Source organism: Ascidiella aspersa, chromosome 2 (genome assembly GCF_963924565.1).
Source record: "Ascidiella aspersa chromosome 2, kaAscAspe10.2, whole genome shotgun sequence".
NCBI classification, from domain to species: Eukaryota; Metazoa; Chordata; class Ascidiacea; order Phlebobranchia; family Ascidiidae; genus Ascidiella; species Ascidiella aspersa.
Genome location: NC_139448.1, coordinates 31,836,677 through 31,864,328, shown reverse-complemented (window position 1 = coordinate 31,864,328; position 27,652 = coordinate 31,836,677). Strand labels below are relative to the sequence as shown.

At 34.8% G+C, this 27,652-nt stretch overlaps 1 protein-coding gene across 1 annotated transcript; it reads left to right on the top strand.

Annotated features, from left to right (window-relative positions):
• Positions 1–27,265, top strand: LOC146164931 (AP-3 complex subunit delta-1-like). The gene is made up of 31 exons (XM_083383040.1): positions 1–173; positions 628–723; positions 849–929; positions 1,404–1,592; positions 1,978–2,107; positions 3,111–3,250; positions 3,930–4,003; positions 4,180–4,229; positions 4,465–4,493; positions 5,221–5,241; positions 5,880–5,928; positions 6,211–6,356; positions 6,719–6,867; positions 7,565–7,694; positions 8,328–8,431; positions 9,540–9,771; positions 10,727–10,872; positions 12,045–12,204; positions 13,724–13,780; positions 15,182–15,298; positions 16,803–16,982; positions 17,534–17,610; positions 18,619–18,769; positions 19,628–19,777; positions 20,565–20,629; positions 21,844–22,003; positions 22,347–22,522; positions 23,398–23,640; positions 24,362–24,486; positions 25,281–25,363; positions 25,727–27,265. The coding sequence occupies exons 1-31, from the start codon at positions 78–80 to the stop codon at positions 25,814–25,816; spliced, it is 3,696 nt and encodes a 1,231-aa protein (XP_083239166.1). The 5' UTR covers positions 1–77; the 3' UTR covers positions 25,817–27,265.
• The last annotated feature ends 387 nt before the right edge of the window (positions 27,266–27,652 follow it).

Below are 27,652 nucleotides of genomic sequence, written 5' to 3'. Positions count from 1 at the left end.
TTAAAAATAGATTGTACTTTTATGTAGTCAATTCTGGTTTGTGTCAGCATTTGCCAGATTCTAATTGGCCCAAAAACATGGCTCTAAGAAAAGTGAAAGGGAGTCTTGACCGAATATTCGACAAAAATCTTCAGGATTTAGTTAGAGGAATACGAAACCACAAAGAGGATGAGGTACGAATTGATTTTTTGATTTAATTTTGAACTTTTCTTTAAATCCTTGTTTTTTTAATTGAAATTTGTAAATTGGGATTTAATCTAAAACACACCCACAGTAATTCCCCTTACAGCCTTAGTGGTGTATTTTATTGAAATCTTTGTCCATTCAGTTTGTGCTTTCACCCCCATATTTAAATAATTATTATATCAACGCACATTATTTGATTTAGATAGCGGGTGAGCATAATTGGGTTCGGATGCAACAATCATTGACTACGATTTTTAGATCTGAAATTCATCCGTAGCTTTACATTGAAATAATACATTTTTGATTTCAGGTGAATGTTATACAATAATGCTTTTTTAGGTGGATGTTATACTTAGTTTTGATGTTTTGTAGTGCTTTCAAGTGATTTGTATAAGATGTTAAATGTTTATGTTGTATAAAAAAAATACACTTTACCTACAGGCACACTTCATTTCACAATGCATCGATGAAATTAAAATTGAACTGAAACAGGACAACCTTGCTGTTAAAGCCAATGCTGTGAACAAACTTGTTTATGTAAGTAAATTGATCATATAAACAATATTAGTTTGTCTATGACTTTTTAAACTTATTTTTTTATTAATGTTTGGTTATTTAAAAGTATCAACCTTCTTTTATGACAAAAATGTTTTTTGTTTTAGCTGCAAATGCTTGGCTATGATATCAGCTGGGCTGCATTCAATGTCATTGAAGTCATGAGTTCACTTAAGTTTACCTACAAGGTAAGTCACAAAAACAGCAAAAATATATTTACAAACATATCTTATTTTTTGTGGTACCGGTGGCTATGAGATACCAAATTAACATATAAATTTCATTATATGCGATTCAACAAAGCAATTCTACCTTAAAAATTCTACTTATTAAAAATAATTAGTTAAAACTTAGCTAAACTCCTTGAAAGCTGAAATAAATTTTGGCCCAATAACCTGGAAAAAAAAAATTTTTTTTTCTTTACATTTTTTTATTTCACCTATTCTGCCTATTCAAGCATTATACTTGCATTTTTGGTATTGGATTGCAAAACATTTTACCTGTAAAATAGTATCTGTTATATTGCATAGGAGTCCAGACCTTGAATTAGTCGACCAATATCATCATAAAATTTATTTGATTATGGATGAATGGCTGAAGTGGAATATTGTTATTTGTTAATGGGCAATTTATGCAAAATAACACTTTCTTTGTCTTCACAGAGAATTGGATACTATGCTGCTGCACAATCATTTCATACTGAAACCGATGTGCTTATGTTGGCTACAAATTTGATAAAGAAGGATCTCAATTCTTCAAGTGGCTTTGACGCTGGAATTGCACTTACTGGACTTTCATGCTTCATCACTCCAGACCTTGCAAGGGATTTAGCAACTGATATAATGGCCTTGGTACATTGTCTAAAGCTAAACCTTTGTTTAAAAATAAACATCTAATTATTTTACTTAAACTTTGTTTATTCATATTGTTACATACTGTATATACACCTTTGTCTCACTCTAAATATAAACATACAGTTGTTTGACTTTTGAACATCTCTGCATTACTATGTACATAATTATTGAAACATATTATGTATAAATTATTGAAAAATATATGTAACCATTATTCTTAGCTTGATTTATTTATTTTACATTACTTCATGTCTGCGTACTTAACTGTAGAACTGACTTAAATAGTCCTATATTTATTGTTTAACTTGAGGAAGATTAATTTATTCGTAACAGACCAGAGTTACATTACTGACAAATAAATAAAGTAAAGGCATATTTGTAGATGTCTTCTATTCGTCCTTACACCCGTAAGCGAGCAGTGTTAATCTCCTACAAGATTTTCCTGTGTTATCCTGAAGCTTTAAGGCCTGCTTTTCCACGACTAAAAGAAAAACTGGAAGATCCAGATCCAGGTTGGTTTTGTAACTTTCTGAAAAACTTGTGAAAAAAAGGATTCAAAACATGATTGAGAGACTGTTAAAAAGACATTGGTTTCCGAACACTAAACGCTGTTCAAAATATATTGTTTGCAACATTTTTTATTTTGCCTAAAAGTTGTTTTCTACTATTGTAAAACCGCAATTTTGCTGTTTAAATCTGTTTATGCCACTCACTGATGATGGTAAAATACTAACCCAAAGGATCGCAATGATGTATTCGGACGTTTGTTCACATTGTCACAGAATCCTAAAATGTCATTCAAGGTCTTGCCTAATTCTTATGAATTTCTATTTTGTAGGTTAAACCACTCAATTATACTAGCACAATTGCTACTAGTGGTAATTCATGTCGATTTCTTGCGAATAAATCGCATCTACCCAAGTTGAAGCAATTCCATGCATTGGTCTCAGTGGCCCAACTGCTTAGTATTGATTTTTCACCGATTCTCTTGTTTAGTGACTGCTTGTGTAAACTGTCAAACTATTTTCTGCCATCTGGGGATTGTTGCCCAAATGTCAATTACTTTAGAAAAATCTAGTTGAATTTGTCGTTATCTGTTTTGTAGAAAGGTACACACTATGTGTTTTTGTTACCTTTTTGTGAGTGTTGTTTTTTAAGTTTCCCAAACATATGGCCATACAAAGTGAAGTCTTGGCTGTTTATAAGTTATATAAGTGTTCATCACTGAAATGCTATTTATTTTTAATGCATCATTCATAATATTTGTATTTTATCTACACATTATAATTTTTTTTGATAATTGTTTATAAGTGGACTTATAACCTAGTTTTAATCAAAAGGACATTGTTGTTTCATCAATTCGGTTTTCTGAAAGTCGTTAGGACAGACACAGTCGGATTTCAAATATTTTTGCTTTTTTTATAAACTGATCTTGACATGCCCACTGCTCAGTAACACAACCCATCTTTTTTGTGATGCAACCATAAAAATCACAATTTTATCTTCATTTTTCAGGTGTGCAATCAGCAGCCGTTAATGTGATTTGTGAGCTGGCCAGGAAAAACCCGAAAAACTACCTTTCACTTGCTCCAGTCTTTTTCAAGCTCATGACTTCTTCCACAAACAATTGGGTGTTAATTAAAATTATCAAGCTGGTGAGTACTGTTGCTTTCAAACGCCAACAAACGCAATACATTTTCAACTGATTTTGTAAAAAGTTCTAGAATTTTGCTTGTCCTATTTTTACCCACAAAAAAGTTTTGTTTACATAAATCTTGTATATCTCAATAGCATGGCTACTTTTTAAATTGTTTTTTATATATTTAGTCTACAATGAGATGCAGTAACAATTATTTTTTCCAGTGTTTGTCAACTTATGTATTTCGACCCAAAATTTGTTTGCTGTATAATTTGGTTGGCTGGTCAACTGCTGCATTTTTATATGTTTATATTTATTGAAATTTGTTCTGAGTAAGCTTTGTCCAAAATTTAAAAAAATACAGAAGCAATAGGAAAACATGGCTATGGTTAAAAAATTAAATTTTATTTATTCTACTGTTTTATTTGTGTTTTGTTCCCTGCAAGCTTATGAAAATTTTAGTGAAGAAAATTGGGCAGACAAATTGTTTCTGTTATACTTACGGTTGCCGTAAAAAAATATTGATTAGGTTAATTTAAGTTAACCAATCCTATAGTTAATAAGATGATATGATTGCATTCTATTTCTGAAAATTCTGTTATTTTTTTTATCTAGCATGCTTAATTTTAAATATAATTTTGTTTCCACTAATCTTATACTTCCTATCAGATAATGACATTTTCTTTTTTAATTAGTTTGGTGCATTAACTCCATTGGAGCCGAGATTAGGAAAGAAGTTAATTGAACCACTCACCAACTTAATACACAAGTAAGAGGAAATGAACAATAAAATTATTAATATTATTATTTGTATTAGTTTAGCTTAGTAGTTGGTAACATTTAAACAAATACATTGATCATATTCATAGGTATATTTTTTAGCATTCTATAAACATACTTGTATAACCAAGAGTATTATTATTAATGTGCACCTATTTTTTATAGCACTTCAGCGATGTCTCTTTTATATGAATGTATCAACACTGTTATTCAAGGTATGTACGAATGGTCAGTTAATCTTGGTGATTTAACTTTCCTCTATGTCAAAATCAATTATTATTATATATATTTTTTTAAGTTTTAATCTAACCAAAAAAATTTTTTTTTTATTGTTTATAAATTTGTTTTAATAGTTTGAAAGTACAAATAAAAATCCTAACAAACCACAATTTAACCTAACCAAAATCTTTCTCCCATGCTTACTTGAAGTCTTAATATCATTTACTTCAGGAATGCAAGACCACGGGTCTTCCATCCAGGTAAGTCTTTCAATTAATATATAGTGTAGCATATATAAATGTATGTAATGCTGTTTGTTTGTAAATTGGAGTGTTCACAAACCATAGGGTGGGTAAAATATCCTGCCAAATTTTGGATTAAATATTCAGACAGTCATGTCAGGCACATGTCAAATTTAAATGTAACGACCATGAAATAATGTCACATGATGCCTGCTGGGTGCGTGACTGTGACTTACTAAAATTTTAATATTACCTTTTGAGTAGATCATTTGTAACATTTAATGAAAGGCTTTATGTGAATATATTGAAAACATTAAGGCATTGCAATGATCAATCTTAAAGTTGCATTTAACTTATAAATACAAACTAATTTGTTTGTACCTAACATTTTCAAGACGCCACCACTAAAAGTAAAACTTTTTAAACCTTTGTTAGATGCCATTTTAAAACAACTTCAACAACTTGTATTAAGTTACAAAAATGAATATATTTTTAAATGATTTATAAAAGTAGAAATTAGTAGAGCTTATGTAGTAAAATATAACAGTTCCAAAAATGTAAATTTTACCAAAAACTAGTTTTTTAGCATTACCCTGTTTAACTCTTTAATAGGCAAATTGGTTTCAGTTAGCCCCCTAAAGTTCCAAGTGTATAAACATAAAAAACGTTTGTTAATAATTTTACTAAACACTTGTTTGTATTAACTCGATTTTTTCTAACCATATCATTTCTTGATTTTGTGCAGGGAAGTTCAAATCTAATGAAGGTTTTTGTTGCTTTGATATCAAAATAATTTGCAAAAATACTTTTGCATGTCTGGGGTGACCCTATTGTTTTCTCACTAAATCATTTCCTGCCTTTAGCTATCATTCACTTTAATTTCAAGCAATTGTTTATTTTATGCAACTTTTAAAGACAGTGCATGGGTGCAATTTATTTTGAAAAAAAAGCTTAAAAAATATTTCGGTGAAAGCTTCCGTTGAATAGAATATAAGGTGCTTTCCGTATCATATTTTAATTTTAATTCAACTACAATTTTAATTTGAAGAGGCAATTCCTAATTTATGACAAAATAACCGAAAAAAATACAAATAATTACATGCAGTGATAAAAAGAATAATTAAGATGTTGATAACCTTTTATGTAGGCACTGTAATATGTGTCCTGTTAACACTGTTTTTACACAGAAGAAAGTAGTTTGTTATAAGTAGACACAGTTTTCACAGTTTAATCCAATGCAGTTAAGTTACGTAGGCATTGATATAATTTTACTTAATATGTCCATACTGAGGTGTAATGCATGCACATCAAATATATCATCAACCACTACAAGTAGCGAGAGAGATAAAGTAAAACTTATCATGTTCTGGTTTCTCTGAATGTGTAACCAATGTTTTTTTGCAGCTCTGTGTCCAGAAATTGAGAATTCTTATCGAAGATACCGATCAAAACTGTAAGCAAATTAAATTTTTGAGTAATAATATGCAAAATGCCTGACACTAATCATTTTATTTAAAAAAGTGAACTCATAAAAAATAAACAAATTAAATGTTTTTATCAAAATTTTGAATAAATAATATAAATTTTGTACGTGTTTTATGTACAATTATAAAAAATATTCCACAGAAACATGTTGTTATGTCAATGGATATTAAACGTTTTACGTAAATAAATTAGCATTCTGTAAGTGCTATTTGCTTCTTGGCCCCAAAATAATCAAATTCCGATTTCACAGTAAAGTATCTGGGACTTTTGGCAATGTCAAGGATTCTTAAAACGCACCCGAAGGCAGTGCACGCTCATAAAGATCTTATCCTCCAATGCCTCGACGACAAAGATGAATCAATCAGACTGCGAGCCCTTGATCTTCTGTTTGGAATGGTAAGTCACATTGTTTCATCTGCAAAGGATCATAATATGGATCATATAGAAGGCTATTCCAATTAAACATACTGATGTGACTATAATAGCACACTGTTAATGATTTTTTGTGCTCAACTGTCCCAAAATTTGTAACTACAGATCGTTGGGTATGTTGTTGCAAAGTTTTATTTCTTAGAAGGCCAACAACTACAGCATCGTTCATAAATTGCCATGTACACCATTTAAATACTGATATGATCAATGCATAAAAAATAATGATATCTGTTTGAAATGCTTTTTACACTGTTTGAATTTCAACAGTGTGAAATATCTTACTAACAATCGGTTGTCTCATATTAGTTTTTTGGTTGGTTCATTAGGTGTCAAAGAAAAATCTCATGGAAATTGTAAAGAAGTTAATGGCTCACGTTGAGAAAGCTGACGGAGCTCAGTACAGGGACGAGCTGCTGTTAAAGATCATAGAAATCTGTAGTCAGAATAACTTCCAGTACATCACCAACTTTGAATGGTAGGAAACAATGTTAAAACAGCCGCATTCTTGTAAAAGTGTGACTAGAATGTGTTTCAAGAAGAGTGTATTTTTTCGTGTTTTGTCACTATAAGTTACAAAAGGCTTTAAAATTCTATATTCTTGATTCTCAAACTGGTTTCTGAGGATGTTTTGAAATATACTCGCTGACAAATCGCACTATTGAGAGCATACTTCGACAACTATATAATTCTAGTTTTCTAATTCAATAAATTATAGCAAAATACAACTAATTCTAATTATAATCAAATTTATGAATTGCCTGTGTGATCTAATTATCCAAGTCTGATTGAGAGCAGTACCTTATCATTGATGTTTAAGTAAAAGAAATAGTTAAACAGCTTGTGTACAACTATTAGTTTTTATGATTCCTGATTTTACATTTGCGTAGCTATTGTATCGTATTTAAAAAATAATTGTTTAAAAAAATAAATCGCCCTCCACCATTTTAAGAAATCAAAATGATTCTTTAAGGTCAATTAGGTTGAGAATCACTGCTCAATTAGGTTTTTAGTTTGTTTGGATATCAGTAAGCAAATGCAAAGATTACATACTGCCGTAATCTCTTGTTAATCCCAAAGTTGAGCAGAGTCCTGTCCTGTCGTCCAAAAAAAAAAAAAGTATGTTAATTTGATAAAAAATATAATAAATAGCACACATATATTTTGCCATCAAGGTACATTACTGTTCTCATTGAGTTAACAAGAATCGACGGAGCCAGCAGACACGGTTCACTGGTTTCTGGCCAAATACAGGACGTCGCAATTCGTGTGAAGAGCATCCGAGAATTCGCTGCCAATCAAATGGTAAAATTAAATTCTATGCCTGTCAACAAACAAAAAAAAATACGTTATTTGTGCGTTTTAATATTTGTAACTAATGGGAAAAGATTGTAAAAATGTGACGATGAATATAAGTTTAACATAGTATCTTATAACAAACAACAAAGAGTCATTATTTGTATATAATTATAATTTTGTATATATAAAGAGTCATTATTTGTATAAATTAAAATCTACGCCTGTCAACAAACAAAAAAAATACGTTATTTGTGCGTTTTAATATTCGTAAGTAATGGGAAAAGATTGTAAAAATGTGACGATGAATATAAGTTTAACATAGTATCTTATAACAAACAACAAAGAGTCATTATTTGTATATGACATTATCAAAAATAATAGGAAAATATTTAACGTACATGCTAAGGCTAATTGAAAACTTGTTAAACATTTGGGTTGACAAGCAAACCAAATAACAAATCGTTTGTGGATCCCCTATCACGTATTTGTCATCATCCAAAAGTTTAGTCTATAATTATATCGGTTGCAATAATTGGGGCCAGTAGTAACCAAGTTGCTGAAATAACTTGATATTTTAGTATGTTTTATTCGTATAAAAAGATTAAGCGTTCCATTCTTTCAACGAATGTTTTTTTCCAGGCCAATGTACTTGAAAACGCGCACGCAATCTCCGGCAAGTTAAAGCGAAACGGAATGCAGGAAGTTCTCTACGCAGCCGCCTACATCTGTGGAGAGTTCGCAGAGTGAGTAATATTGGTTGCGTTTTAGTGTTTAAGTTTTTTTGAAATTCTACATTAGAATGGCATTTTACTTATGCTTGAAATGAAAATTTGTTGAGTATTTAGGTATAGTTTAAAGTATTGAATTTGTTCCACCCTGGCAACATAGCAATAGATAGAAATCGCTCTTCTGGTGTAAACGAAGTATAAACCGACGTTTCGGCAGCACATACCAACTGATCCGATGTTTTTTATTTTTACAATTGTTTATTGTTTTAGTATAAGTAGGCCGACGTGTTTTCGTTCAATAGTAACCCTTATGAGGTTAGCTGGTATCTGCTGCCGAAATTTATAACTTCGTTTACACTGGAAGAGCGATTTCAATCTATTGATTTAGGTTTAAGTTTGGCGTGTTATGCAAGAAGCGTTTACTGTATACATTTACGCCGTTTACTATCTTGCAAAGGAGTCATTAGGTATATAAATTCAATCTGTATTCTTTATATTTTGTATACAGGTTAATTATATATTAAATATATAGAAATTGCAAAAAAAATATATTATTCACAGAATCCAGCCATAAGATTGAAATAAGAACAACATTAAAGTCATAATAAAACACAATTTAGAATATGTCCAAAATAGAACTAATACCTTATAGGTGAAGGTATAAATCAGAAACGGTCCTAAATCCGTCGTAATAAGAACTAATGGCCAGAATCAGGATTATATAACTTTTTACCCAGTCCCGAACCCCATCCCTAATACATTCCTAAATCCTCTATAATTTCAACCCTAACCTATGTTCTACACCCATCAATTACACACCAACCCCAATTTCGCCGTGCAAACTTAGGCGCCCAAACTCCAGACCGATGGCGAAGCTATGGGTCTGATCGTCCTATATCCTCTTCCTACAGTTTCAGACCTTATTTTGACCATTTAGGTCTTATTTCGATTAATTTAGGACTTATTTTCATATTCAGACCATTAAGTTTTTATTTTGTCGTGGATATTACTGCGTATTTGCTTTATTAGGTAGTTAGTCTTAATAATATGGTTTCATACATTATTCTGCTTTAGGTATTGTTGCTTTGTAAGTCTTATTGTGTCTTCCCATATTAACTTTCAGTCTCCTCGACAACCCGCACTCACTCATCCACGCCATGCTGCGTCCACGCGTGCTCGCCTTCCCCGGTCACATCCAAGCTACCTACATCCAGAACATCCTCAAGATCTACACGGTTGCCATGGGCGACGCGGAGAAGGAGGAGGACTCGGAGCGGGCTCTGGCTCTCACCCGATCGCTCCTGGAGAAACTTCCGGCTCTCGTGCAAAGCTCAAACCTGGAGGTTCAGGAACGGGTAATTGCTATTTGTGTTTAACGATCTGTCCATTTGATTAATTGCAATTAATTCTAAAAATCACAATTCCTATCAGGAAGTTTATCGATAGAGAAAAATTAGAATCCTATAAAATTCAAATAATTAAGATTTCGACATTATATTTCTATGCCCCAGTTTCGTTTTTAGTTTTGTTTTAATTTACGATTTTTTGTATAAAATTTTTATTTCGCCTATATCTTTAAAGTTTCAACCTGGAGAACGGGTATATCTTTTGGCGTGATCTTTTAACGCTCCCAAGTTTTGTTTTTTTGCTTTTTCATTCAAGATTTTTCTCTTTAATTTTTATTTCGCCTATATCTTTGTCTTTGAGGTTTCAAAAAGTAAAGAAATGTGTGATTAAGATTTCAACGTAATCTTTTAGATCAACCCCGTTTCGTTTTTCGATTTTTTAATCACGATTTTTTTTTCTATTTAATTTCTATTCCGCCTATATCTTAAACACAAACTCATTTTGAGCTTATATTTTCTTTCAACCATCAATTTTCACAGATTTTCCCATAAACACGTAATTTTTGGTATTAAATTAAAATCTATTAAATTTGGCATAGAATATATTTTTTCTTCGTATAAACTATTGGATCCGATCCGCTATTTAAGTCTTTTAAGTCCGCACGTTAAAAATCATTTTTACCACTTTGTTTACTGTTGTTCTCGACCTGTTGTTTAATATTTCATGATTGAAGTACAAATCATAGATATATTGGCTGCAATTTGTAAGTATGTTTACAATTTTCCCCGGCTGTGTCTTTATTAAAACGAATTAATAATCAACTTTTATACGCAATTTTTTTGCAAAACGGACTTTTTTTTAAATTTCATGTGTCATTCACTAGATTTATTTAGTTAGCTATTGACGTAACAATCTTAACCTGTGAATTACCCCACTCTTACTAGCCGGTAATTTTTTTCACAGGCTTCTTGTAGTCTTGCAATTCTGAAGTACGTCGAGAAAAAGCAAGCCAAAGAGACTCCAGTGGCCGACGAATTGCTGACGCTTTTTAAAGGGGAACTCAATCCAGTGGCGCCAAAGGCACAGCGCAAAGTGCCAGTGCCAGAAGGGTAAGCAAATGATATTCATCCGTTCTGTGAATTGGGCAATTAGTCGAAATTTTGTACGTTGTTTATTCCATGGCAATTCTACGTTTCTCCATTTCCAGTAAACAATAAAGTTATTGATGCTTTAAATTAAAAATTAGTTTCTATGGATCGAACGATTTCAACTTTTTCGAACCGATACCCGATTTTTTTCTAAACCTTGAATGAGGTAATGATTTCAATCATTTAAAAACAAAACGCAAATAACATTCAGTTTTAATTTCACATAATGCTGAACAATGTAAACTAAACATAAGTTCAAAAAAGAATAAGTATGTTTGTTTTTAAACCATATTTGTGTTTTTATAGTAAAATATCGGCCTAAAATTAAGAGCGAAATATCGGACGCTAGTATCGGTAAACCGATATGGTTTTCTTATTATTAAAAAAACTATTTAATTGTGTTGACTATTGCATTTATACTGTTTGGGTGGGTTTGGAATTATATTCAAGTAAACGCCGAGCGATCCAATTTGAGGTAAATCCTACAATTGTTTTTGAAAAACCTTTCAATGTCTTTGAATTTTTTCAATAAACTGTGTTGGACATCCTGTAATTCCATCGTCTTCTTCGATCCAATAATATCAAACAGTAGTAGGGTTGTCCGATAATTTGAGACCGAAGCCGATACCAAAAGCCAAGCGGTAATATTCTAGGGCAGTATCGGTAGTGATCCGATACAAAATCAATGTAGGAAGACATCGTAAATGACGTCATTTGTTATCGGATCGGATCGCAATACTTATTTCCAAAATATCGCGTATCGATATCGTAATAAATTGTCAAGTATCGCTTTTTAACGCTAAATTTAATAATAATCTGGAAAAAAAACCTTGGAATGTTTCAATTACATTTATTTTGGTTTTCGAGCATATTAATGACGTCATTTGGTATTAGATCGGATCGTACTACTTTTTTTCCAAAAAAAATATCACAAATCGCTATCGGAGTGATTTGTCTAGTATTGGACATCCGCAATCAACAGTTCCAATCGCAAAACTTATCCTCTTCAGACTGGACCTTGATGCTTGGATCACCGATCCATAGCTAACTACATAGGACTGAAACGCACCCTGACTAAAATACGTTTGCTTTGGCACAGCAGCACGCGTACTAGTAATGCCATTGAATTTCAGACTGGACCTTGATGCTTGGATCAACGATCCTCCGTCGTCTTCAGAAGATGAGGAGGCCGAAGCTGAGAAGAAGCGAATCGATTTTAACGAAACCTACAACGAGATGTACTCGCCGACCAGAGAGAAACAAAAGGAAATGAGTAAGGAGGAACTCGACAAGGTACAAACGGCGAACATTTCCGTAAATTCAAAACGCTGTTCAAACATTATCTAGCGGAAACTGATTAGCACTTAACCAAAACCATTGTTTTTCATAATTTGACAAAGTAATTACATACAGGGGTGTCCAACTCAAACATGCCGGCGTGCCAATTTTTATCCTATAACTTCTTCCCGTGCCAAAGTTTAGTAATATAATTCCTTCTAATAATAAAAGTGTTTTTTTACAAATAATAAAAACGTGTAGTTAGCAGTGCGCATTACTGCATCTCAATGTCCGTCGGTGAGCTGACTTTTGCCTTTTGCTTCTTCACACCAAACTTTATAGTTATGTAAATGCTAGACTCCACTACAATGTCATGTCATAGTATTAGAAGTAATTGTTAGTTGTCGTGATTGCAGCGATTGTTTTATATTGTGAATAAACAATGGCAATTTACTGTATAAAAAAATAGGTATTTTTTTACAACTGGCTGAATAGCAAATTAGGTAATTTAGAGGGGCTTGCGTGCCATTTTTTATTTGGCACTCGTACCGCTTGTTGGACACCCCTGAATTACAAGAACGAACCCTACTTTTATTTTGCGAAAACAACTGACCCGCGGTGTGTTTCGAATCAACGGCCTCCTACAAACTTGGGCCTTCGTTCTGTCAACTGGGCTACTCAGTCACAGAGGTTAAATAAGTCGTTTTACAAATTCGTTTCAGGCCTTTTATTGAAAAAAGGTGAAACACGCCATCTTGGGACCTAGCTACCACCATTTACAAAAAGAATTATTTCTGGCGCTCAAATTTCACCATGTTAGCGCTACCGTATTTTTTGGTGTGATGCAATGTAGCATTTTTCTTTTGTTTTATTAAAAACACTTAGAAATTATTTAGAATAGAATACTTGAATAAAGTAAAAACATCTGAACAGAGCTGAACCTGACAAATGTGTCACATTTTTAGTGTTTTCTGTTAAATGTATAACGTTTTTAAGCGATTCAGGTATAAAATGCACTTTTGAATCTTTTTTTAAAGCATCGAGAAATTGTCGAAAAAATGTTATGCCCTTTAACGCCATATGCAAAAACGTGTGACCTCTTGTTACTGTTTTTTAGATAAACTGTGAGAATTGTTTTTTAATAAGGCTTATATTAGGTTTGTAGCTCCCCAAAGGGTAAAACAAAGTACATTTGAACCAATTTTTTATAAGAATTTGTCTCTCGTTTAAGGGCCAGCTGGATAGCCTAATGATCGAAAAAAACTGCTAATATACAATTTCCATTGACGGATAAATAAATCGCCATTCGAGACTTTAGATTACTAACTAAAAGGGTTGTCTCTTTATCAGATATAAAACCATTGGCGGTAGGTTTCTGCTTGTTGATCACTGCACCTGTGATGCGTATATAAACAATAAAACTTAAAGATTAAAAACAATCCATGGTTTGATCCTGTGTTTCACTCGGGTTTTTAAACTTTAAGTTTTATTGCTTGCATATCACTAATTGACGTTTTTTATACTTGTTTTGCAGCTCAGGGAAATAAGAAAGGAGGAGCAAGCAAGTAATCCCAACTATCTTCAAACTTCGGTACGTAGTACAGCTCAGTTGCGCAATTTCCAATTAGAAATTGTTAAATTTATTTACTGGAAATACATTTTGGCAACCTTGATATTGTATGGATGTCTAAATGTTTTGTAATTTCCTGCAGAAAAAGGCCAGCAAGGGACAGGTATTGTTTAGCTGCATGCAAAGCACGGCATTTTTTAGTTCTACATTTTTATACAATAGCAAACAGATTAGAACGGTGACTATAGTGCAGCATGCCATTTCTTTATCTAATGTACAATACCAACGTATGAGTTTATAACAGCACAATTCTACATGATTTTACTTCTAAAATGTTTTTTTCTTCGTCAAGGCGATCAAACTTTTGTGTATCTTATATATCGGTAATTCAATTTTGATTTAGGTACTGCCCAATGTCGTAAGCAAAAGGGCAACATCCTAGCCTATTTTAGTTTTCTGTTTGTTTTCACCAATGAAAAAAATAAATTAAGAAAAAATGATTTTTCCACTGCTTATCAAGTTTTTGATACAATCAGAATTTGTTTTTACATCTTCAACATATGTTATGCTCATTTTAATTCAAGGATGTCTCATAATAACATTGGATCTAACTGAATATCAGGCGAAAGATCGGTGCTCGCCCGATACTTGGGTATAATATCGTTTTCGACTCGTTACCAAGTTAATGGAAGCTTTCAGTCGAAATAAAAACAACTCAACTTCGTCCTGGGATATAATTTCAAAATAAATGTTAGTTAACAGTCAAAACGAACCCCCAAAAAACCTAAATTAAATTAAGAACTGGCCAAGAGTGGTTTAACATCAAATTTACTGTATTTGTTTTGTTTTTAATGTCTTTGTTAATTTAAAGTTGTTCATTGGTTCGGAAATCTCTAATAAATTAACCTAACCTGAGCACAAGATTAACAACACGCACGTTTATTATTTATTGAAAAAACACCCGAAACTGTCAGGTTTTGGAGCATATTGGTTGGAGGTTGTAGTAAGTCGTAATAAGAATATCAAAGCCCATACAGAAGTAGGTATCATTTTGAACGTTTCGAATAACTTTTTATTTATTTTCAACATCTTGACACGTTCAAAATGATACCTACTTCTGTCAAGTTTTATTCGTAAATGTAAATCAAGATGTTGAAAATGAAATAAAGAGTTATTCGAAACGTTCAAAATGATACCTACTTCTGTCAAGTTTTATTCGTAAATGTAAATCAATATGTTGAAAATGAAATAAAGAGTTATTCGAAACGTTCAAAATGATACCTACTTCTGTCAAGTTTTATTCGTAAATGTAAATCAAGATGTTGAAAATGAAATAAAGAGTTATTCGAAACGTTCAAAATGATACCTACTTCTGTCAAGTTTTGTTCGTAGATGTACCTTTAAGTTGTCGTACACTCGCAGGGAGCCGACGGTTACCAGAAGCCAGATGCCGAAGTCGAGCCGGGAATGGTTGACATCGATATTTCGATTCCGCTTCACGTTCCCGGGCTTCCAAGCAGCGAGCGATACTTAAGATTGGTAAGTTGAAAAAATAAACCTTTTTTTTCTGAAAAAACACCTTGCTATTTATTATTGGCTACGAAGTCAGGCTGGAAACTCAGGACTCGATAGAGTTGGTTAATTTTGCTGGACCCGGATGTAGGACTAGAGTAAGACCATCCTAGTCCCGAGTCCGACGTGCGCATGCGCATTGCCGGACTTCGAAACATGAGGCCGTAAACTGTAAATTGTAAAGATGGAATGGCATATGGTTGAACATTTTTCAACCACCTATTGTGTGTGGATGAATTATATGCTGTAGATTCGGAGCCGGATTAGACACACGTGGGATCAGACTCTGGTTTACTTTTTGAATGATTATGTTTTGGAATGCTGCATAGTCGGTGTGCTTTTTTTCCCATGTCGACTTGAAATTATAATAAGAAACGTTTTCATAATTTATACCTCGACTTACAGTTATGCATTGCCCAAGTCGTTAATTTTTAATTTAAATTTTGCAATTATGTTCGTTTTTTGGATTGGGGTGAAACTTTTACCACTTTTTTTAATAAACTAATTTATATTCTTTGTTAACTTTTGTCCTAACGATCAAAGTAGACCGAATTCAAACATGATTAATTGTTTTGACTTCATGTCCGTTTCTCTGAACATAGTTTGATCGTGACCAATTGGAGTCACGCGAGCAATCACCTGACGAATCTCATTCATATAACTATAAGTTGTATAACACTCACGTGGCAAATAATAATCACGACGTGACAAACCAAAATCACGACATAGCCAATCACAATCTTACCAAATCACAAACCTCACTGATCACAATCACATGACCGATCATAATAATCATTTTAAATCGCGCGGTAATAACACCTATAATCAAGGTTACCATCTGCTCAGACCAAAAAAATAAGCACGCTACTAATGATCAGGGACAGATCCAGGACATTTTTTCGCGTCAGAGCGCACCAGTTATACATTTTTTAAACCGTGGTGCATAGCAGCATGAAACGCCTAATTCTGACTCTGCCTGGTAGTTAAGTTTGGTTTACTTGGCAGAGTTTGGCTTGTAATAAAATTATTCATTGAATGATTTACTGTAATGCATCTAGCATTTTTTTTTGACAGTAACATTGTGCTTTCCATAGCCTCTGGGCTGATTTAGCATTTTGTCTGTACTGACACAAAAAAGCCAGTCCTCACTTCAAGCCGAAAGTTTGCTTGATTGCTAAAGCAACCTACCACACTTCTATAGGCTACAATGTACTTTTTAGATTTAGAATAAACGATCACAATCCATTGTTATTATGTAATTTAATGCATTACTGTTATAATCTGGGTTAAATAACTTGGTAAATATAAATAAAAAACCCAAAAATACGCACAAATCTTAGAAATAAGCACGGTATGGTAACCCTGCCTATAATAATAATAATAATCATTCTATTAAAATTTAGTGACAAATTAAAATTACGTGATAATCGTACTTATGATCATCGCAATCACGTGATAACTTATTTCACAGGAGCAGGAACGCAGGAGGCGCCACCAAGCGGAGAAGGCGGTGAAGAAGAAGAAGGATCAGAAGAAGCGAGGCAAGAAGGGAAAGAAGAGGCACCAGCAGATGCAGGAGGAAGAAGACGATGATGAGGAGGATCTCGCTCCCGTCCATCAAATCGAAATTGTTGCTGAGGAGATGCCAGAGGTAAAAAATGATTTAATGTTGTTTTTATCGCCAACGTACGTGGCGATATTTACAACGTACGTGGCGATTCTTGTACAACTAGTATCGAACGATAAAGCAAGCAGTGATGTCATGTCATTGTAGACTCGCTACTCTCTGAACCTGTGCATCCCAGTTAGTAGAGCGACGGTCCCGGTATAACCGGAGGTCGTGAGTTCGAATCTCACTACAGGCTGGCTGTTTTTCTGTTCTTGCCTTGCGCACGTTGCAATCCAAAAGTCTTGCCAAAGGCGCCTGGTGTACTGTTTCCGGTTACAATAATGGACCTTGGAAGTTGCGTATGGAAGTGGTTTAATTTGTCAATATGACAACTGATTTGAACCAGTGGTCTGTCCTATTCTGTGAAACCATTGCTTTGTTTCTAACCTAATACCCTTATTTTCTTAGCTCATTTTTTCCTAGATTAGGGTTTCTTTGCTTTTCTATTGTATGATAAAAAAATCACTGAACATTGCTTCGCGCATTCCATTATATGGCGGCATCTAACCGATTATTTTTCTATCGTTTTGTAGGGCGCCGTTAAAACGGACTCCGAAGACGAAACGACTAAAGTGGATCCCTTCAAAGCGCTCGACATGGACCTTGACTCGTAAGTCGTAAGAGTATGTCAAATACTTAGCTTCTAAATCAAAGTATGCACTTAACAAGCTCGAAATAGGTGCTGTGAACATGGACAACTGCTCATAATCGAATGACTAACTTTTTTCGCCCGTATTGGACCATGCCTTTTTTCGTTACACATTAGAATGACTTAGTTTTAATGGTTTAGACTATCGAAACGAATTAAAAGTGGCGAAATACCTTTTTCGGGCTCCTTTTTGTTTTGTCTAAATCCCTTTTGTACAATTTAATATTTCAATCTTAACATTAATTGGGCCAATATAGTTACCTAGTGTTATTAGGTTTTGGTTTGCTTATTTTAAAATTGTCTCCTCCCAGAATTGATATTGATATTAAATCCGTCGACTGGCCTTACCAAGGCCGATCAATACAAAGTGTACATCGCGCTTTACAATCCAGCGTACAGGTATAGCTGCATTTCCTATACTGTCTAAAAATTACTGCATTTTCCTACACTTTTTTTAAATTAAATTAACAAAAACGGCCACTGTGGCCCGTTGCAGACAAATAAATTTAGAGTTTTCGCTTGAGCTGTGGTACCAGCTAGAGATCGACCGATATCACCATTTAGACCGATACCCATACCTAATTTGTAACGCAAACCGATGCCCGATAACGATATTTTATATCCCTGGAATATAGTCAAAATTTGTTTGGTTTAATTGAAAAAAAATCCAAATAATATTTTAGTTTATATACCTATATTTATTACTTTTATTTTGCATATCAACTTCATTTTGGACTGTAAAAACAAAACAAAAATGCCGAAAATTAGCTAATTTGTTTAATTTTTAGAAAAAAAAAACTTATTTTGTAGTAAATATCAGCCAAAATTTATCGATACCGATATAAATATATATCGGTAGATGCAAAATATCGACCGATAGTATATCGGGCTATCTCTAGTAATAGCAATTCGTATAAATTGCTCTTCTGCTAAAACCGAAGTTAAAAACCGACGTTTACTTTTACTCAGACCACTCACGCCTGCCGAGTCGCTCCCGGTTCGTAAACATCACGAGGTTTCCGACAAACCAAAGGTCGATGATCTTCAAACAACTGCAGCAGCAGCTGCTGGGAGCACTAAGGAAAAGAAAAAGCACAAAAAGAAGGAAAAGAAACACAAGGTTTGCAATACATTAAAAAATGTTTCGTTTATTTAGGACTAGGTAAACTGTTAAATAGTTCGCGTTTACTACATAGCGTTGGGAAGCGTTTTAGGTACACGTTTTTGAAGTTTGGAATTTTTTAACGCTTGTGTCTTTGTCATATAAAACCCTATCATCACGTCGATTAAGGTTGCTCCACTCTTCTGTAGTATATTACTTACGAATCAGTCGTGCGACTTATTTATCCCAATATGCAACAAAACCTCTTAACGCCAAAGCATATTTTGGTTTAATAACTTATAAATTTGACTTGTTGAGTTCAGTAATGACGTTATTAGGTATCGGCTCGCGATACTTTAGAATAAAATGTCGAGCATCGAATATATATGTCGGGAATAATCGGGTATTGGTAACTGACTACAATGCCAAGTGTAAGACACCCACTATAAACAATATAAACAATAGGGTTGTGCAAAAAAAAACTTTTTTGTCGATATAGATAAAGCACCTATGACACCGAATCAATAATATAGGTTATTTTGTATTCATACCATTATATCAAGTACTTATTTAAATTTCATAAAAACATGCTAAAAGAGCCATTTTTCGAATAAAACAACCTAGCAAACGTTGTTGAAATGTGATATTTATACCATGACTAGTCACTTTTAAATTGTACAACAGGTTTATTTATAGCTCAGATTTGGTTTGTAGGGTGTTTAGACGAAACCTAACAATTCCAGGGGGTCCCCACTGAAATTCGTCAAAAAAGTGTTTTTTTTAACAACCCTTCTAAAAAACAAACATAAACTCTCTAAAACTCACTTTTTCATTTTTTCGAACCCTGCTATAACTTGGTGACTTCACTTTGAACAGAAGAAGAGCCGCAAGGCACACCACCAGGACAATTTGCTGGTCGAAGAACCAGATACCGAACTCGTGAATGGAGATGCTTACGGAGAAGAAGCCGAAACTCCTGGTGAACCAGCTAAACGAACCTCGCCTGCTAAAACTGCCACAGAACAGGTGGGTTGAACATAGCAAGACTCCTTAAATTCAGTGGTTTTAAAACTAGAGAGATATATACTCCAACCGATGTATCGGTATCGGTAATTGCGAATATTTGCTATGAAATTGTTATCTAATATTTAAAACACCTTCTTTCTTCTGAGGAATTTTCAGCAGCCGCCATGTTCCAACATTTACACGTCTGCATAACGTATCGATAATAATCGTTATACAGCAGTGGCAAAGGCATGCTAGAAAAACAACTAGCCTGCATTGAGGTTCGAACTCACGACCTCCGGCCAATACCGGGACCGTCGCTTTTACAACTGAGCTACACAGGCTCAGAGGGAAGCGAGTCGAGAAACAACTGTACTAGTCATTGTGGCATGCGCAGTCATTGGTAAAGTGGTTTTCAAAAGGAACCTCTTCGATGATGTTTCTCTATTGACGTTCCAGCATATTCGAGATAGATGTGTCTCGGCTGTACAGCTCCAATGAATCGTGTGGCTGTTGTGTTCCAGTCTGCTGCACCGACGTGCTTTAGCTTGTTTTGCGCGATTTTCCATACGACTGCCCACATATCTTCTTTCGTGCAATACGCACTCTTTTGTGAACGTTTTATACTGTAGGCGTAAAGGTTTAAGCTCGTAAAGGTCAAGCCCTTTTCTAAAATACGGAGCACTATGATTTGCAGTCGAATGCTCTACCAATCAGCTACGCAGTGGACGCTTTATAACGTGAAGGCTTAAAAAGATAGAAAATCACAAGCGGTAGAGTTATTTACCGTTTTTTGTTTTGTTTTTAGCCCAAAGACGACCTGAGTTTCTGGCTGTCTCCTTCGAAGCCCACACAACAAGCGCAAGTCAACGGGTGAGTTGAATCCTTTGCTTACTTAATACTTTGTTAATGTCTGTTGCTGTGGTTACATCATTACAGGGTCATGCCAACCAAGCAAATGACAAAAAAGTATTTTGATATAAAATTTATATAGATTTAAAAATAAAATCACGAGTGTTTTAAGTTGCCCAATGCCCATGTTGGAAAACGGTCCACACTCACATAATAAAATCGTTGTTTTAAAATACGATTTTAGAAAATACAATAACATTTTGGTTAGGAACAAAATTGTTGGCATGTTTTTGCTTTTTAAAGGCTAGAATCCAGAAATATGAAATGCGAAAACGTTTTCGTGTCTGCTGACTACAATAATAATAATAATAAAGACATATTTATGCACAAACTGATTCGATCAAAAAGCTCTTATTCCTTTATCACTGCGTCCTCGTATGTCATTCCTAATGCTGAAGGGTGCCGACAGGTATTTGAGAATTTTTAAGAATTTGATTTTTGCTCAATTGGCAAGCTTCTTGAGACAACTATTTGTGTACTATTAGAGACCATTATATAAATGACATTTTCCTACACGATTTAAGTGTTGCTCCCAGGGCTGGGGAGCCGGAGCTGGAGCCCGGAGCCCGGAGCTAAGCATTTTCTCTGGAGCCAGAGCCGGAGCCGGAGCCATTGTTATTATTTTTGTGGAGCTGGAGCCGGAGCCGGAGCCATTTTTATTATTTTTGTGAAGCTGGAGCCGGAGCCGGAGCCGGAGCCATTTATATTATTTTTGTGGAGCTGGAGCCATTTTTCAATTTGTGGTGCTAAAGCTAAGAAATTATATTTTGTTCCATCTCCAACGTTAGTAGCCAAAAGCAATTTTTAAAACTTGCCATTGAATAAGTGACTGGTGGCACCGGAGCTGGAGCCGGAGTCATTGGGTGTGTGTTTGATGGCTCCGGAGCTGGAGCCGGAGCCAAAGGATATGAGTTTTACTACTCCGGAGCTGGAGCCGGAGCCATTTAATAATTGCCTGATGGCTCCGGAGCTGAAGCCGGAGCTAATGCTATTTTACGGTGGCTCCCCAGCCCTGGTTGCTCCAGTTCCATTGGTTGTATTAACATTTTAGTAAAATACTCGACAAAAATTCTAATGGGGTGTCGAATATCTACTTATTATTTTTGAGGCGTGTCTTAAGCCATAAAAGTTTGAGAACCACTGCTCTATTCCTTTAATCTCGTTTGTTTCTATAGAAACGGCGTTGATGAAGCGAGTGATAAAGAAGGGATCGCCGAGGAAGAAAAGAAAGAAAAGAGAAAACACAAGAAAAAAACAAAGAAAGAAGGCAAAAAGCGCAAAAACAGAGACGCTGATGTTGAGGATAATTTGAACGTTGAACAACCTGAAGATCTGGTAATTTTTTTATCCGATTTAAAAGCTTTTTGTGAAAAAATTATTTTTACATTGATGTTTTATTATTTGTTTTTTGTTAACCTGTCGTATTTTTTAACACAGTAGATAGAATAACACCTACCTATTTAAACAAATGGATAATTCTAACAGCAACCTAAGCGAAAACATCATGGTATTTGAATAAATCAACGTAAAGAAGTAATTGTGACTAAAACGGGGCGGAAATAATAAAGCCAGCTTTGCACAAAAATACTGTATAAAATCACTTTTTAAAGTTAGCACGCACAAAATCGTAACATTCATAAAAAATTATCATCTCCGTCTTTTCTCCTGCTGTTTCCAGCTCCAGCTGCAGAGCTACAAGCTCCTGGCGGAAGACAAACAGATGCGGGTTGACTTCGAGACTCGCGCCTCACCGATGGAGGAACGCAAGTTTGTCGTATCGTGCGTCTTCAGCAATCTCTCGTCTAAACACGTGAAGGAAATCGAGTTCAACGTGCTGGACACACTCAACACAAAGTGAGCCTTCAATTTTAAAGTGTTTCTAACGTTTCGAAACGGTTTATCCCATATTAACCAAGCTGGGTTTAACTATGCAAGTTTTTACTACACCAAGTCCTAAGACGTTCGCTTTACCAAATACACAAGGCTTATACTCAGTAATTATCAGCTCGACCAGGTCACCAACTTTTTGATAAAAGCCGGATAACTGTAAGGCCTGACTATCGTGGGCCGGATATAAATTTTGTGTTGTTTGTAGATAAAAGAAGGAAATATATCAGACTATGCAACAAAACTGTAGTTAGCTTAAGTTGAAATTTCCGTTCAATTTGAAATTTTACCAAAATTATTAATGAAATTACAACCGAAGACATTTCAAGAGTTTATCCTAATTAAAATTATTTCCGCGCATTGATAGAATTAACTCTTTAGGACGGATTTGGCGCGCGAGCCTTAGTTTATTGATACCTGGTTTAAATTGAAACCTATTACAAGTTTGATTTTAACAAATATTATTTAAGCACAATTCAAGTGCTAGTCTCATTTTGATATAAGAAGCTAAACTTATTTGCTGCTAGTGTGTTCGATCCTCACCGCAGGCTAGTTGTGTTTCTAGCCTTGCCTTGTTGGCACCACAATTCTGAGCAGGCTGACTAAAAAAATGTGATTTTGCCCTTCTGAAGCTGTTTTTTGATCAACAAGTTTTTTGATCAACCTTTGTTTCGTCGTTCACCGTAACCATTGCCTACTCATCGAATCTCTGTTGGCCAATGATGCAAGCAATTAGTCTCAGAAAACCCTACATATAGGGCTTTTAAACTAATAGCCCCTTGTTGACTTATAATATAATACTTAGAGTCCGATGTGGTGACCCCTTGTGTTTGAAATCTTAGATTGGTGCGTGACGGACCTGGACGGAAGAGCCACGACGCCGTTCCGATACCGTTTTCCCTCCCCCCGCATTCGCGCAACGAGTGCCAACTGCAGATGACCGCCGCCAGCGTTACCATGCCACAGCGCATGCGCGGAACTGTGACGTACATGGCAACCGACGCGGGCGGAACCAGTCAGGAAAAAATCGACTTCAAGCTACACGTGCCCTGCTCGGCTTACCTCGTCGCAAAACCGCTGCCCAGGTACGTGTTCACGTTCCAATAAAGCATCTTATTGTTGAGCTTTTGCTCTAAAAGCGTTGAGCTTTCACTTAAAGATCCCGTTTAAACCATTACCAAAGTGCAATTTTAACCCATGATTCGCTCTTTTCGCTTTAGTCAGTAGTATACAAAGTTGGTTTTTAACGAGTCGAAAATAATCATCGTGGATTTCACATCGATTTTAAACTGCGTTTACACTTATTGTAAGACATGCCTGTATTCTACACGGATTTACGAGTGCTCTATACTTTTACTTAGATAAAATTGAAAAACTAAACGTAATTCATCTGCAATTTTACTACAATTTTATTTTTTAAATCTTTTTGCCAATTTTTTTATTTGATCAGCAGTTATTCTTCACATAATTTGTACACTTTTCCCTTGGCGGCAATATAATGACAAAAACGGCGCCGAATCAAGAGTATGCGTAAATGCCCCTTCTCATCTAAAAAAAATGGTTTAATGTTAAATGTTGTACAGTTTTTTCCCGAATGTGTCGTCAGGGATTAATAGTTTTACATTTTTTACTACAAGCAGGTTTTGATCGTGAATTTAAGTTTAAACTTCCACATTTTACATCCAGTCACATTCCTAAAGCTATACCAAACCCTAAAAGCGTTTTAATCCTGAAATCCGCAACATTCCTGTTTGTTAACCCCTATATTACAAAGCTAAGCCTATAAGACGAGTATTTTATCCACAGCTGCGATTTCACGAAGCTGCTTTCTTCGGGAGATATCTCGGACAAATCCTCGATACGCATCAGCGCACCTGACCTCGTGTTCACCCATGCGTTGCAGAAGATCTGCTTCTTTCTAAAGTTTTCAGGTTAGTGGCATTTTCAGCGTTCCAGAAAAAAATAATTTCATTTAGAAAACGAACTCGAATCTTTCTAATCTTTTAAACCAGTATTGGACAAAACTATTCATTTGTGTTTCATAATATTTTCAAGTATAAAGGCTAGAGTAGACGCATATATAGTTTTTTATCAAATAGATTTTGAGTTTTAATCGTCACTGCCATTGTCACAACCCTTTTTTCACCATTTTTCAACGATGTATTACGCACTTTTCCTAGACGTCAATAGCAGTAGTTATGATGAAATAAAACTACTCACTTCATGCATAGTTCAATTTTTTTTTTTATATTTAGGATTTTCGACAAACCTGCTTTAGCAATATTCTATTTAATGTAGCTATTAAATCCTCTACAGTACTATTTACGTTTGAACAAAAACAATAGAAAGTTTGTCTATGCATTTCACGCTAAAAACCTTTCCCAAAACATTTGTTGTCCACCTTTCACTGGCCTTCTATAAACTCTCACTTTACTCTCACTCACTTCCCTGCGCACGTTTTTGTGAATTTCATCATTGAATGTCACAAAGTAAGTGTCTCAAGTCGTAATAAAAATCTCCACTTTAACTGGCTAATAATGAAAAATAAATATGTCCCCCACAAGGTCGAGGGCGTTGGTTGAGAAACTTGATGTAAAACATCGAAAACTACCAGATCGGTAACCTCTAGCGCTGAAGTCAAGCGTCTGTAAAAATGCTCCCTATTTTTTAATGTACCGCAATTTGTGTATTCAACAAAGCGCCGCAAAGACTCTTTTCTGTACAGTTGTGGAACAGGTCGGCGATAGTGCGTCACTTTACGCTTCGTCAATTCAACGTCACCACATGTGTCTCCTCGTTAAGACAGTGGTAAGTTCATTTTTGCTTTTTAAAAGCTATTAATTGCTCTAAAACTATTCTAATGCTTTTCAAAATCACCCGAACACCAAACGACTGGCGAGGTTTTCTTTTAGTAATATTAATTGCAATCGTTTGCACCGAGAGAAGAGGATTTTACACATAACTTACCAGTTTATCTTTAATCATTAATTTCTGATTTACAGCGATATTAATGAAGAATATTGCCGCCAAGTTTTGCCCAAATTGATTTTGATATCCGAGTAAAACAAATACCTGTAATTTATATACCTGTTCATATGTTTATCACACGTGCGAAGTTTGTTACTCGGCCTTTGTTGCGTCATAATTCTTGTTTTCGTTCAAATTTTGCAGCCCAATGGCATCTCGGTTGACGGCAAGAGCGACAACCCCACACTGCTCTCCAACATTCTCGACGAAGTTAAAGAGCTGCTCCAGGCGTGACGTCACACACTGACATGACGTCATACGCGCGTGACGTCATCATTCGAATCTAATGGTCGCCATAAAAGCTTGGTATCCGTTGGTGGTGATTGACGGGTCTTGTAGTATCGGTTCTTTTCTGCATGTATGCTGTGTTTTTTTTTGGATGGTAAAGATATCATGTCATAGGGTGGTTAAAAAAGCTTCAGCAGAGACCAACTCTACTTAGCTTTATTTGATCAGAATCGATGTTTAAATGAAACAAACACTATCTTGAAACGTTAGCTTGTAACTTGCGTGTCGTATGAACTTGAACAAATACATTTTAAGCGCTTGACTTAATACGACGCTACACGTATTTTAAGTTGATGTTTCGTGTTTGTTAATTCATTTTCAGCATGTCATCTCTTTCCTTCTAAACAAACTATTTCATCAATATCGAAATACTCCTCAATGTTGTTTCTATCAAAAAAATTCGCTGCTATCCAAAACAGTCCCCGTAAAAGCCAGCTTATATGACTGAGTAATATGAACATGTATAAACTACTTTAAAAGTAGCAACGTCCCTTTTTAAAACAGTTTCAAATCGCTATCACCTCCAAGCTAAAACATGATTCATGATTCTAAAGTAATCCTTGTGCTTTTTTAAAGTAAGACTCGAAACGATTTGAGTGCAACTCCACATAAACCCATATACATGTCACGGTGCAATATCGTATCGCCCATCTGCCAACAGTAGACTTTTAACTGTTCCGCTGCGCGAATTATAACAAATCCATGAGCAGCTAATGCTTTACGTAAATTAGCGCGCACAACTCAGAAAACACAGAAAATAATTGAAGATTGGCTTGTTCCATAATTCCAATTTAGATGGACGCCTAAAAAGTAGTACCAGGGTATCTTTATTTCACTCTCTTGATTTTTTTCGCCGGAGAAAGTGTTTTAAGTGGCGACGCAAAATAAACGAAAAAGTGAACACAAAAGCATTACCAACATGTCCGCTTTTTTCTGTAAACTCACGCGTGCGCTTATAAGACGTTTCAACTTTGCTCTTTCAGTTCTTTCTGTTAACAAATGCGGTTAAAACGACCACATGGCTTCATGGATAATACACCTGACTTCGAATCAGAAGATTTAGGGCCTTGGATAAAAAACACAGCCGCTTTTTGGTAACCACGCTTTATCATTACGTTTTTTGCGTGTTTAACGAATATGCAACTAAGCATGAACCAAAGGCGCGTTACGAAAACTAAACATAGCTTGTAGCAATCGTTACTTTAAACTAGGCCTTGTTTTGCCCTTCCAGGCGCGTTCTATCATATACATTTTGTTCCACTTTGCCCAGTCTTTATCTAACGTGTTTTCACTTTGCGATCAAAACAAAACTACGAACGTCAGTCATCTGTTACTTTTATTGTTTTTGAAATAGGGATGTGCGATAATATCGGATCGTAGACGATACCCGATGCCAAGTGGTAGTATCGGTGCTGGTCCAATAGCAAGTTAATATAGAAATGTCAGCCATGATTTGCGATCGAACCAAGCGATTTCTACTGTGAAATGTAAATTTATTAACAAAAAGTAAATTAATTAAATAATATCACTAAATTCCCTAGCGCCTAAGCAAGTTTTGGCTTAACCAGAAAAAAAAATACCTTTTTTTTATAGAAAAAAATCACCTTTAAAATTTTTAATTTCAACCACTTTGCTAGTTTGAGCATACTTATTACGACTGACGTCACTTGATATCTGATCGAACCGAAACAAATTTTTTTTCCAGAGTATCGAGTGTCGGTATCGGATTTAAATGTCATTTATCGGACATCCCTAGTTGTAAATATAGCGGAATGCTTTGGC